The sequence below is a fragment of the Platichthys flesus genome, chromosome 24 (genome assembly GCF_949316205.1).
Source record: "Platichthys flesus chromosome 24, fPlaFle2.1, whole genome shotgun sequence".
Taxonomy (NCBI): Eukaryota; Metazoa; Chordata; class Actinopteri; order Pleuronectiformes; family Pleuronectidae; genus Platichthys; species Platichthys flesus.
The window spans coordinates 1180720-1195265 of record NC_084968.1 but is presented as its reverse complement, the minus strand read 5'-3'; the positions used below and the strand labels follow the sequence as shown (position 1 = coordinate 1195265).

The following is a 14546-nucleotide window of genomic DNA, read 5'->3' as shown; positions in this document are numbered from 1 at the left end:
CAACCTTGTACTGTATTTTGTCCTTGTTAAGCTTCACATTTGCTGCCTTTGCTCTCTCCATCACTTCATGAAGGATTTTGTCATGTTCAAGCTCTGAGGAGGCAGCTATGATCATGTCATCTGCAACGATGTGCACACCTGGGATGTCACCAAAGGTCTCGCAGTTCTTTTGCTGGAACACTTCACTGGCTGACTTAATCCCAAACGGAAGCCTGAGAAAGCGGTATCGGCCCCAAGGTGTATTAAAGGTGCACAGTTTCGAAGATGGCTCGTCCAACTTGATCTGCCAGTAACCATCTTTTTCATCCAGGATGGTGAAGATGTTTTTCCCGGCGAGCTTACTGCGCACATCTTCAGGGGTAGGTATGGAGTAATGCTGGCGTTTGACAGCTTCATTCAGGTTACTAGGGTCCAAACACACCCTTAGTGAACCATTTTTCTTTTTCGTGACGACGAGACTGTTCACCCATTCAGTTGGCTCGTTCACCGGTTTTATCACCTCTCTCTTCTCCATATCCTGAAGTGTGCGTCTCAGTGAGTCCATGATTGAAAGAGGTATGTTTCTGCAGCCATGAATCACAGGGGGGACAGATGAGTCAACATGTATGTGATGTACTCCAGGAAACTCGCCCAGTCCGGTGAAGACCTCAGCATACTTTTCAATCAGATCCTCTTTGGTGTATGGAGGATTTGATGGCTGTGGGGGTGTCGTTGTCAGTGCTTCAACCCTCTTTACCAACCTCAACTCTGTACATGCTTCACCTCCCAGAATCGCTTTGTCTGCCTGTCCGGTTACATGGAACTCTACAGTGGCTGTGTGTCTCGCGGTTTCACACTGCAGGGATGCAACCCCACATGAAGGCAGGCGGGCTCCACCAAAAGCAATCAATACAGTCTTTGTGGGCCGCAGTCGAATGGGACCTGGTATCTGCTTGAAAATAGACATGGGCAGCACACTTGCATCAGCACCTGTGTCAAGTTTGAATTTTATTGGTACTCCTCGGATGCTGGCTGTTTCAAACCAATTGCCGTTCTTTGTGAGGCTCGCTGCTGTTTTCTCATTGCTGTCTACCATGCCAATATACAAGGAATCCATTTCACTTTCAATGTTGTTCACAGTCTTGAACTTATAGTTGTCACGTTTCTCTGCAACTGCGCGACATACCTTGGAGAAGTGGTTGTTTTTTCCACACTTGTGACACATTGCTCCGTAAGCTGGGCATTGGCGGGGCTCATGCTGTCTCCCACATCTCTGGCAGTTCACTGTCGTCTGCTTCTTGCCCATGTTGAACCTGCTGCTTGTTTGTTTGTGTCTTTTTGTTTTCTCCACAGCATCAATTGGTGCATCATACGTGACTGGGGTCATCTGCATCACCTGTATTTGTGTCTTGGCAAGTTCTGTTGACCTGCATATGTCAATGGCTCTTTGAAGTGTAAGTCCGTTTTCACGGAGTAATCTCTCTTTCAGACGAGGATCATTAATGCTGAACACTAACTTGTCCCTCATCATGTCATCTTCACTTCGGCCGAACTCACAGTCTTTACTTTTCTGACGCAGTTCTGTAATGAATCTGTCCACTGTAATTCCTGATGACATCGCATGAGACCAGAACTGATGTCGTTCAAACACAACATTCTTCAGTGGGCTGCAGTACTCTTTGAATGCCTTGAGAACGTCTTCCACCGTTATGTCATCTTCTTCGGACGGAACAACATGGAGTGTGTTATACACTTCTAATGCTTCATCGCCTATGGTATGAAGTAGGATGGCTATTTTAACCTCCTCCTCTTTCTCTGACGCACCTGAAGCAGTCATGTACAGGCGAAAGCGTTGTTCCCATCTGCGCCAGTTTTCAGCGATATTCCCCGTGAGCATCAGCTGTGACGGTGGTCTGAACTGCTCCATGCTCGCCCCGTAGCCGTCCGGTGTTAGCAGGATGCTAATCTTTTTTCACCTTGCATGTAGTCACTCGGCTCACTCCGTAACTCTGTCTTCTGACACCATGTTGTGGTTCTTTATGTTATATAAAGAGTGTTGGAGGTATGTCTCAAACTGGACCGTGGGTTACTAGTACTCTTTGATAATCAATAACGTACACGGAGGCGAGGTGACTTGTAGGCACGCTTTAGTAGTAGTACCACAACACACAGGCATCCGCTATCGATCCCAGCACCCGGGGTACTGCAGGCTAATACAGTCGAGCACAGAACACTCGATCAGATACACCACATTAGTGACTCTGTGGAACAGTGGAAACAGTGGAAACACAGAGCTTCTCTGGTCACATCTGCTCAGAGATCAGCGGCTTCATGATCAGAGCAGAGGCTGCAGGTGGTTTGTACCGAGCTGGAGTTTCTGTTTCCTCCTCCTCTCGGCTCGCTCCTTGTGCTCAGTACAACACGAGACGTGACGCTCACAGTCAGGACTACTGACACCTAAATCATCCCAATAAAAAATAACCTTAACTAACCCTCTGAACTTGAACTAGTTCATTTTAAGTGTGAACTGGCTCAACGCTGCAAACAGCTACTGGACAACAGTCAGCATTGAGAGGCAGACGTAGGGCTGGATCATTACACTCTGGTGACCAATCCTGCATGAGACTGCGGTTAGGCCCGCCTTTCTCATTAGCATAAGGACACTGCAAATGCAAAGGAAATGTATCAGGGAAAAAATAAATGTTAAAATATATTTAAGACATTTCTTTTGACATTTCTTTTGGTATTAACATATTTATTTATTTATTTCTGTATTTATTTATTTATTTCCATTTTTATTTATTCATTTATTTATTTATTTCTGTATTTATTTATACATTTATTTATTTATTTATTTTTACTTATGTCATGTATGGTCCTCCATAGAAAACCAGGTCATTTTGAAATCAGCAGATCGCATTGCACTCTGTCGTCAGGTCTTTATTACTTGCAGATACAAAACAAGAGCAAAAAACCACAAGTCATCAAGCAAATTGGATGTAGCAGGGCCACCTAATGTGGAACCGGCTCAACAGTGCATGGTCTTTCTGGTCATCTCTAATCATTAAAAAAGGGCCTCACTCAGCTATTCTCAAAACTAAAGGCCACCTACTTTAGAAAAGAACAAAAGCAAAGTAAGGCAACAAAGAGCTAGCAAGAAAGAAGCTGTCGATAGAGCAGAAGTGGACAATGTTACACAGTAACTATCCTAAATTAATTACTTCCCAGGCTTCAGTTATGAACAGGTTCCTAGCGGTACAAGTTGATATTTACACATCCTTACGTTGAATTCTGGTCCTCGTTGTTACTTTGGCTTCAAACGACCATGTATAAGTCAATCAGAAGTTAATATTCAGTGTACAATTGGCTGCCAATTAAAACACAAAACTAATGAGTGAAGGTTACAGGTGATCAACCAGGTAGTTCCCCAAAAAAGGGAGGATTTCTTTTTAAATAAAAACAGTGAAAAGTCCATTCCTTCAGTTCAAACCTGATATGTGACATTTAACTGCAGAACAACTGTGCATGTCAAATATATTCCTGGGAACTATGAGGGTGTTCACTGAAAACAACCTCTGGATGAAAACACAGCAAAAAGTTTCACAAACAAGAGCGAGGTTAGTCGGGCTTCCGTGCGGCTGTTCACAGTATGTCGTACAGAATCTCTACAACAATCAGCATGTCTAAAGCGATTTGCGCTGCCGCTTCATGAAGGACATGGAGTAATCCCCGGTTGGGGTGCTCTTCTGTCTCTTCATCTGGACCTGTGACTGGGCGGTGAGCTGTAGCTTGATGGCGCTGGAGTTCACCTTGGCTGCGCGCAGCAGCTCCTTCATACCCTTCATCTTCTCGCTCTGAAAGACGACAACAGGACCGGCTGGGGAGGGGGAAGTCTGCTGCTGGGACAACGGGGAGGATGCAGAATCTGGGCTGGGGGACTTGGGTTTTCCTTCGGCGTCTCCACTTCGCTGACTAAGCGAGGAGCGGCGCCTCCCCCCTCCCTCACCCACCTTCCTGGGCTGAACTGCTGGTTGAAGCAGGGTGGATGGGGAGGTGGGAGCAGCAGGTGGGGAAGAAGAGTTCTGCTCCTCCAGCCTGGACTCCCTCCTGGGGCCTCGTCGGCGGCCCTCCCGGGGGTCATCACTGGACTGATCATCATCGTCCTGGGACTCTGGCTCTTTTGTGATGATGGACACCTTCTGACGCACCTTTGGAAGGAGAGCACAAACCTATTTTCAGCCACAAAGCATCATTGTGTATGTGAGCACCATCAGCTTCGCCTCCTGTCGGCTCGACTCATTTTGCTCTTCAAACACAGAACTAATCTGGGTTCCTCACCTGAGCATCAAAGCGGCTCAGAGACTGAACCAGGTAGGTGGCCCAGCCCACATGAAGGACCGGTGTGGGACTGCCCTCCTCCCATTTGCAGATACCATCATAAAAACGCAGCAGGTGAGCAAAGCATTCTGGGTCCAGGAGTGCCGAGAAGGGGAGCTCCTGGAAATGCAAAGGTGGTTTAGAGACACAGTGTGCGAAGGAAAGAGAAGCACAATGATACAAATATCAATGAAAAATTTGCAATGCATCTGTACTGAATTATAATTGTGTAATTATAATTCTCATCAATGCTGCTAGAGACTTTAATTATTGATGATGTTGTCCTGCACGTGGCATCTATTGCACTTCTGTCCGTCCTGGGAGAGGGATCCCTCACATGTGGCTCTCTCTGAGGTTTCTACATATTTTTACCCTGTTAAAAGGGTTTTTTTGTAGTTTTTCCTTACTCTTGCTGAGGTTTAAGGACAGAGGATGTCACACCCTGTTAAAGCCCTATGAGATGAATTGTAATTTGTGAATATGGGCTATACAAATAAAATTTGATTGATTGATTGATAATGGGAGTCCTTGGTGTGTGCTCATCTTCAGGCCAGGTAGAGCATCTATAGGCTCAAATAACTTTGAGAACCTGCTGCTTTTGCAGCTGAACAAGCCTATTGGTAGTGTTGTTGTACATACAGGATTGAGTCCAAAGGTCTCAAGGTCTCTTCCAATAAAGGTTATTGATAACATTCCAATGAAGTTTGACTTTTTGCACTATTACAATACTTATTGGCAACTAGTTATCATGTCTTCCGCTCCATGAAACGCATGTTAATGCTCAGTAGTACACTTATGGTTCTTTAATGTATTTGCTTTGTAATAAAATGTGATCCTTTTCAATGGGCATATATGCAGCTGAAACGGGTAGTTTAGTGCATCCCACATTTTTCAACATAACTTTTACTTTAAGTAACTTTTGGTTACTTTTGGTTTTGAAACCAGTACTTTTACACTTTTACTTAAGTAAAAAGCTTAAGTTGATACTTCAACTTCTACAAAAGTATATTTAAACCCTAGTATCTATACTTCTACTTGAGTAATGAATGTGAATACTTTTGACACCTCTGGAGTGACCTGAGACAAACTAGCTGCTTAGGGTTGGTTGTCAAGACAATGTTAAGTTCAGAGGAGGTCGGACTTGCTTTGTTATTTAGTCACTATATCATCACAGGCTCCTTTATATACTGCAACATATTCAGTTTTTTTTTTAATTAAGGTCTGACAATATTGTTGGGCTGCAAAACCCTCTCATTTGCATAAGCAATTCTTTTGATTGTATTTTCTCACTTTGTCTGTTAAAAGTCAAAACATGACGTCGCATTTTCCTAAACCCCAAAGGGGATGAATTTAATATGTCTTGATCGGTACAACAAACAGTCAAAGACCCAGCGACACTTAGTTTATAATCATGTCACAGTTAGGAAGCTGGAAGCAGAAAAAATTATCGATTACAAAAGTCACTCAAGTATCAATAGTTGCCAATACACTTTCTGCTGAGAGACTCACTGATAAATCATCTAGTGTTTCAATCTTGGTTATGTGCTAACATGTAACATTGTATATTTTCTGGTGTGAGAAATGCTATTAAACCTCTTTAACATAAGCATACACCTTTACTGTTACACTGCTGTTTCCATGTGTTCTAGTCTGCCACACATCAGTCCCACCAGTCAGTTACTCTGCATTCTACGGGTACCGACTAATCTCTACGTGTTGTTTACTTCAGTGAGAGTTAAATCTCCCCTCAGAGTAGGTGCGAATTGAGGAGATTATCCATATGAAGTGTACAGATACAGATCACATGTTAATACCAGCTGAAAAAAAAGGTTTCTTTCCTTCGACAAACAGAAAAGGAGACCGCTCTGTAAATAAACTCTAATGCATCTGTATGCATAATATGTGTAAGATCGTTTTACTTGCTGTTTAACAGAACTGCACTGGATTGGAAAACTCACCTTGTCGGCTCCTTCTCCCGCCTCTCCCCCCTCCCCAGGACTGTCTGCAGAAGGGGTCTCTTTCAGCAGAGTGGGGACTACATCATTTGCAACGTCAAAGAACTCTTTATAGATCTCCTCGTCCTCACGGAAATAGTTATACCTGCAGAGGCAATATATAGGAGAAGGGCTTTTATTAACAGCACGCAGATAAAATATGGTTTTAAAAAGCCACGTTTATTTTCTACCACTGGATGTTTGTTCATTTAGCCATTAATAAACAAATCCTAACACATCAGATTCAGATTCAGACAAAGCATACTGAAGGAGTAACAGTATATTGGTCTGTACGTGATAGTGAACTTTGCCGAAAGATCTAGAAATAATCCACTGTTATGAACACACATGCACACACATACAGATATCCTTCTTTGGATTGTGCAGAGGGAAAGGCTGAAATGGAAGAACAATAGGGCAAGCAGGAAAAGGAAGCCGAGAGATGAGGAGGGAATGCGTGTTCTGGTGGGTCACTGCTGGTATTTTTAGCTGCAGCTCATGAACAGTGTTTTAAAAGAGAGAGAGAGAGAAAGAGAGAGAGAGGATGAATAGTTGGACACCTAATAGCTCGACTACCACACCCAGTCACATTAACTGGAGCTGGGCTTTTCCGTGGTGGACATGTTTCCAGAAAAACAAACAAACAAACAGAACTAACAAAAACAAAAAAACTTATTCAACTGACATAAATGTGGAAATTTCTGACCCAGGATGGTTGAAACTTACATTTTTGATACAGATGGAACAGAAGTCAGAAAATGTTGACTTGTATTGACTGCCACCTTGTGTCCGCCAGGTGAAATATGAACATCTCACTAAAGTGTTTCCCGTTTAAAAGCCTTGATGTTAACACCAGCAAGCTTAGAATGTTCTGCATATGTTGAAACAGGCAAAACATAAATCTCCATGTGTTCCTTTTGCCGCTGGCAAACTAAACTGGTTAAGACTTAAGTCAAGCTAAGCCTATAATAATGTTAGATTAAATATGTCAGTCCACTGCAAACTGACTTCTCTGCTCATGTCATGATGAGGGATGAACTGGTGTCAGTGTTAAATACACAATGTTAGTATTACAGTTTTATTTTTATTTCTCAGGCCACTGCATGTTGCATGTTTGTTGGAATATAATGCACTATTTACCCCAGCTTGAGAACATGGCCTCATTTGTATAAATATGCAAGGTTAGCCTGCTGACTCGTGCACATGGAGAAACTGATTCCACTCATCGCCTCCCTGTCCCTCATAGTGAGTGAAAGCAGTGTGAACTCACTCCTGCATGACCTGAGCTGCCTCGGCCCAGGACCTCAGAGCCTCCCGCACTTCCTTGTGTCTGTAGTGGAAACCCGCCAGGTACATGTAGGGGTAGATGTGCTCGTTGTTGTAGTGCTTCTGGGCAGAGCTTACGGCCTGAGAGGAAGGAAGGTGCAGAGACACAGGGAACGTTATTTTCTATTAAACAAGTGTGTGAAGAAACACAAGAGGAATGCAAACCACCCCCACACTTCACAAGCACAAAGTCATGTCATGTTAGAGGCGGGAAAGAAAAATATCTTATTCTCAAAAATGTTGGGAAAACCCATAAACAATACAATAAGTGACCGCTCAGGTTTTTCCAAGAAGAGCTGAGCACTTTATGGTGAATAAATGCATGTATGATACTGTCCTTCCTATGACTGTTTCCACTAAAGTCGAGGATAGTTCAATACGTTAAAATGTCGCTTCTTGTATTACAATATTTAAAAAAAAATGTTTGACATTATGTTAAATGGTAGAACTAACAAGAACCTTGTTGGTATCCTGCAAGTCTCCCTGCTGTTTACTGTGCTGAACACCTACAGACTTACCTTGAGGTGGATTTTCAGGGGGTTCTCTTTGCCTGGTATTGGGTCCTGATCCTCCAGGTCTGCCAAAGTGCCCATAGCCATCGGATACCTGGTGGACAGTGAAGGACAACATGAGCCTGTGGACTTCAGAAAACTAGCTTGTGAAATGTTTACCACAGTGAAGCATTTTGTACGGTTAGTACGAGTCTGAGAGACTCGTCTTCTCACATTCCTTTCAAAACTAACTCTCACCTGTCCAGGTCACCGCGGTCATAAAGCAACCACAGGAGTTTCTGTGAGAGAACGTAAAGAAAAAGGGGAGATCATGAAAATGCACTTGAAAAAAGTTTCAAAACATTTACTCCATCCATATAGCAGTAATGTCATAGTAAAGCCCTGCTAACACTTTACTAGGATAATGTCAGAGAATTATTCCCTGCACAGGTTGTCCCCATTAAAAGCCAAATACTGTCTTAAAGTGCAAAATGTGAAACATCTGCAGGCAGTTATGAGGTTTTGTGATGTTAAACAAGTAAAAATAACAAGTGAATTAGATTTCACTCTCTGTTTGTTCAGAGAGACACTCAGAGAAGCAGCAGGACATGACTCTGGTGCTAATGTTTGCACAGACTGATTGCATAAAATGAAACTCTGAGCGGGTTGAATGAGTATGTTTTCCAACATTATAACTAATGTTATTATTCTTACTATTCAACCATCCTTCACTTCATGTTTAATTTCAACACAAGAAACTGCTAAATCTGTTATGGTGGTCTCCTTAGATACATTTTACATTTCTATATCTTCTATCTAGAGGAATATCTGCTACACATGAGCTCTAGTTGATGTTTGGATGGGATAAGGACTGTACTGAACCAGTGTTAATTTTGGCAGCAATTTTTGATTTAGTCTTAGTCTTTTGACGAAAATGCATATTAGTTTTAGTCACATTTAGTCATTTTTATCCTTCTTAGTTTTAGTCGACGAAAACGAATTCCATTTTAGTCTAGTTTTAGTCACATTTAATAGCCACATTAAACTCCTTTTCTATAAAAACATATAGCTGCAGCCTAATAGCTTGAAAATATATATTTAGTTTTAAAAGTGAAAACAAAAAGGGAGAGCAGGTCAGACTGAAGGCGAACACAGAAACTGCAGCTCGGTACAAACCAACTGCAGCTTCTGCTCTGATCAAGAAGCTGCAGCGCTGATCTCTGAGCAGCTGAGACCAGAGAAACTCTGTGTTTTCACTGTTTCCATAGTTAAGAAGCAGTCAGTCACCGAGAGGCTGCTCATAGAGAACGAGCTCTGCTTTCACTGTGTCTCTGTGAGCGAGTGCGTGGGGCGGGGGGCGGAGCTACGGACCGGAGCGCTATCTGGGGCGCACACACATACACAGACACACAGACACACACTCACTCGACCACTCCTGATACTTCATGACGGCCTGATACAATGATGTTTTAAAAATTATTGTTACTTAGTCATCCACCAACATTTTCGTCTCGTCAACGAAAATTAAAATAGATTTCGTCATAGTTTTTATTTTCAAAGATTTGTTTTCGTTACGTCTTCGTCTCGTCTTCGTCATGGAAAAAGGGTCGTTAACGAATATATTTGTCATAGTCTTCGTCAACGAAATTAACACTGTACTGAACAAATTATAAAACTGTGAGAATTTGTATAGCAAACAGGAAAGATGATGGAAATTTATGAGTCAATAATCATGTCATATATAACAACATCAAAACCTTTTGAGTTTTAGATGGCCTTGCTGACAATTAGTAGCCTGGATGCCAGACGAACTTAGCCCCGCCCACAACATTTGAGGTCAGGAAGTTCGTTCTGGAGTCGCTCCGTTGAGGAGAAATTATGCCCGTCCGGGCCAATCAGATTGTCAGGGCGGCTTTATACGATGATGGACAGATGATCAACGGTAACGTAATCAACCACGTCATCAAAGTGCCCTTGGGTTGAATTCGTTTTCAACAAACACGCCTGCCGCTGGAGAGCTGAGATGTGTAGATGCTACCATTGAGTCTGTTTTAGAAGACACCGACAGCGCATTCATTTTGAAAGAGGAACAGAGAACGTGGAGGCGACACCAAAGCACTGCGCTAATCCCTATCGCGCCGGCACTTGGCTGTTCACACCGGACACTGAAGCGACGCTGAACCGCCGGGCAGCGCTAATAATATCACCCGTTGATCCAGTAGATTAAAAGCATATACTTACTTGTTGCTCCAACATTAAGCAACAGCGTCCCAACATTTGTCTTTCTTGGTGTTGTCTTTATACAACATGTTCCGAGGATCATACAACTCACTGTACTTCTCCACTTCAATTAGTAGTTTAATGTCATCCATATTGAAGAACTTTGCTGTTTGCTTCGTTAAACGCGGGTGTCGGGGGTAAATTACGTATTCTCCACTCAAGCCTATGTGGAGAATACGTAGCCCCCTCTCTCTCTCTTTTTATCTGTATCACTGCTTGTGTGGCTGTAGTGGATTGGCAGAGGGGGACATTTAATAATGTCATTGGTAAAATTAAAACTCCAGGACAACAAAAGGGGAATTCAAAGTATGGGATGCATATTTGATAATTTATATCATATAAAATATGTCATCAATTTAGTTTAAGATCGTTTTTCAGTGTGTTTCCTGTCGACTTATACTCGCGTCAAGCGCAAAAAATAGACTGCGCCGAAACGATCGCTGCACGGCGCGAGGCAGCCTTGGCGCAGCGCGGTGCTTCGGCCTCCGGTGTGACCCGCACAAAGTTTTAACATGGGAGTGGATGGGAGCCAGCTGTTATATAAGGCTTGGCGCTGCGCTGAAGCGTCGCTTCGGCATTGCTTCAGCGTCCGGTGTGAACCCGGCGTTAGTAAATAACTCACAATGCGTTGCTTAACATACGTCACATACTACGTTGCTCTGATTGGTTGTAGGTCTATCCAATTGAGCGAAGAGTAATTTTATTTCCTGGTCAGTTGAAACACGCCCCATAATCACAGCCCAATGGAGGGGTCTCAGACTCACATTCTGACTAGAATTGTGAGTCTGACAACGTCAGGCTAGACAATTAGCCAACTTCCCCAAAAATGAAAATGAAAATGAAAGCTGTGGTTTCCTGGGGGAGGATAAGAATGACAGTAAAGTGGTGGTTCTCACCTGCTGCAGCTGCAGGAGCTCAGAGCTGTCAGTATGTAGGTCCAGTGATGGGTTGATAGCACAGACCATGAAGGCAACCTCCATGTTTCTGTCACATTTCATGTAGGAGCCCTTCAGATACAGCCAACTCTGAACAATAGACACAAACACATAAATATCATATATTAGAAATTACTATCCCATCAAATAAAATATATAGCTATAGAATAAAATTAAAACATATTCTATGGAAGTGCTGCAGCCTATGAAAGGTCATATGTCACAAGCTCAGCATACCTCTGTCTGAACCTTCTCTCATTGCTGAAGTAAAAGTGAAAGTCCCGGCATTTACAGACAGAAGTTGAGCACACGTTTAACCCAGAAAAAGCCCCAAAGTATGTCTAAGTCCCACCCACTGGGTTAGATGTAAGAGCCCTCTGAGATAACATAGGAAAATCTTGTGACTCATCTTGGTTGTTGGTTGATTATGAGACACATCCTTTTTAACCTTTTCTAATGGGGCCATGCGTGACTCAGAGCAGTAGGAACCTATCTGATTCATGAGCCTGCCTGCTGATAAATCCCTAGTTACATTAAATTAAAAGTGACATTTTTATCCAATGACTCTTATAATTCATGCAGAACTCCTTAACCAGACCTCTTCTCAGAAGCATTGCCTCACTGCCATTTAAACATATTTTTTTTATAAAGACTTGACCTTTCACACTTGAGCAGTATTTAATCATATTTTCACTTGACAGGGGACCTGTATGTTGCTAGCAGAGGTGAATAAAGGGTTCTGATGCACCTCTGGATGTATATTCATGATCTCTTTAGGTTTTGGGACAGACATGTAGATGAAGGAAGGTCTCACTTTCTCATTAACTCCTGCTGTGACTGTTTGTCCCCGTCGGTCCTCGTTCCCCTTCCCATGCCAGGTGACCTCTGCAGTCTCTTCGCCGCCTTTGCTGAAGATCACCCAAGCGTGGTCTTCAGACAGTCCTAAGTGGACATCCTTCAGGCCGAGAACCTGGCAGGCCGCCACCACCGCAAACGCAACCCCAGAACTGTCCAGTTTTGTGCCTGGTTCAAATTAAATTTGGAATTAATTGGAATTCCTACGAATTTACATTAACTGCAGTTTAATCAAACATCCTCAAAACAACTTTGAATAATAATAATAATTGAATAATTGTGATGTTTTACCAGTGATGAGACTGAAGAGAGATTGGATGTGAGCCCGGTCCTTGAAGTACGAGCGGCTGAGACTGTTCCAGATCACGTCTGATACTTTCTTCACCAGCTCCCTGCTGGACCCTGAAGCAGTCCTCCGGTACTGGGACAGGTCCACCGCACCCCGGATCTGGGCCGTGAAGCGCTCGTACAGTGCAGAGATCATTCCCAGCTCCACTGTGGGGAAGCAGGAGTTGGGGCAATCTGGCTCCAGAGGCTCAAACCGTACTCCTGGAACGTTTATGGGGATGACTCGGTTCACAGCCAGGAAGTGCTCGACAAAACCCAGGACCAGGGAAAGAAGTGCTAAGTCTGGCTCGGGCTTACGGAGCTCAGCGTCAAACAGCTGAACAACACCGTCGATCCCCCGCAGGGGAAAGTGTTTCTTTTGGCCTGAATGTAAACCCATGGTGTCCACAGTCCGTCACGAGCCAGATGTTCTCCTCACCTGCAGTACTGAATTAGACACAGCAGTTATATCAACAAACCCTCCGTATAATACATTGATGCTGCAGAAAGAAGGTGAAGTTAAAGTATGGCTCTGAAAAGTCCTTGATTCTATATTGTTATGCATCTACTTTTCCTGACCTCCAAGCCCATGGGTTCCTACTCAACATTTAAAACTCCAAATTCAGCTCACAAAAAAGGCATTTCCTTTTTAAACAGGGTGCAGTACTTTCCTAACCCAACAGCTAATGTATATTTTAGTAACATTATTCAAATAAGAGGAAATCGACAAAAAATAAATGATCACCAGACTCGCCAATCAATTTTGGATTTTTACTCTGTGTATTCTGCGGAAAATGAACAGACATATGGAAATGTATTCCTGAATAAATAAAGCGCATTAAAAGATAATTAAATATAAATAGATACAATTATAAGCTAATAATATACATTTTCTTAAAACTTTTTGTTCAATTAGTTTTCACTCATGTTTACTTCCGGTTATATATCTCGGATTTGTAATGAACCGCTTCTTAAGAGCGAACACAACATAAGCACAGCAACATTTCTCGTCAGGAGACTTGTCAGGATTGATAACCACCCAGTCTTTAACGGTCAATAATATAATAATAATGTATTAATAACGTGGTTTTACTACCTGACGTTGATCAAACAACACTTACAGGCAGACAGTGACCCGTGGCCGGGCAGCTTGACTCGTTGCATAATGTTGGTTACATCAATGCAGCTAACAGGGACTACATGGCGCTGTGGTGGGCGGGGCACTCCCACCGCTACACACATCCATTCAATACAAAGCAGCCGAAAGCTTTTTCAACTTGGTCGCGGCGATCGATTCGTCGGCACGTCTCGAGCTCATCTCCCACGCTGTATCCATCAATACACACCAAAAGACACGATCTGACGTGTTAACTCTTTAGCCGGGTTGGTTAACGTAAGCTTACCGGCTAACCTTCTAAAGTTAAGTTAGCTTCCCATATATGACCAGCGCTAGTTTGTACAGTCAATGCTAAGTAGGCTAAATAAGAAGGGTATGGTGCTGAGGATAACCTGAACCAGAGACAGCCCACACCGGGACTAGCGACTCGAGAGCAGCATGGCTGAATGATGACTGTTGTTAGGAGCAGCTAACAAGCTAACGGGCTACTAGTTAGCTTAACTCACCACTTTTGCACAAAGCTAATTCCCTTAGCGCTCCCGGGAAACACGTCTACGTAATGTGTCCCAACACCGGCTCCCCCTCAGCTCTCACCCGCGCCCTATTTCCCCCCGTGTGTGGTAAATTACATACCCGTTATCTCAAAGCCTCCGACACATGTTTTTGTTTGTGTCTCCCTTCTTTTGCCGCGCAGTTCACTCCGTCCGAAAGTGTGGTACCAGCCTCTACGTTAGCGCAGCGCCGCAGATCTCACAACCATCTGCGTCTCTCGCTGTCACCTGCACTTGAACGCCGCTGCTCCATGTGCGCATTGGTTGGAGATCTAAACCAGTCTGCACACGAGCTCTTCTGATGTATGCCGGGA

General features: G+C 43.3%; 1 protein-coding gene across 2 annotated transcripts; it reads right to left on the bottom strand.

The window, feature by feature from the left end:
- Window positions 1–2903: 2903 nt before the first annotated feature.
- Window positions 2904–14494, bottom strand: men1 (multiple endocrine neoplasia I). Of its 2 annotated transcripts, none has more exons than XM_062384464.1 (10): window positions 14315–14494; window positions 12529–13011; window positions 12197–12405; window positions 11344–11472; window positions 8426–8466; window positions 8195–8282; window positions 7621–7757; window positions 6315–6456; window positions 4318–4476; window positions 2904–4187 (listed from the first exon to the last, which is right to left on the bottom strand). In XM_062384464.1, the coding sequence occupies exons 2-10, from the start codon at window positions 12962–12964 to the stop codon at window positions 3663–3665; spliced, it is 1866 nt and encodes a 621-aa protein (XP_062240448.1). In that variant the 5' UTR covers window positions 12965–13011; window positions 14315–14494; the 3' UTR covers window positions 2904–3662. The 2 variants fall into 2 exon arrangements, with proteins under 2 accessions (XP_062240448.1, XP_062240449.1); XM_062384465.1 differs by lacking the exon at window positions 14315–14494 and adding an exon at window positions 13686–14265.
- Window positions 14495–14546: the final 52 nt, after the last annotated feature.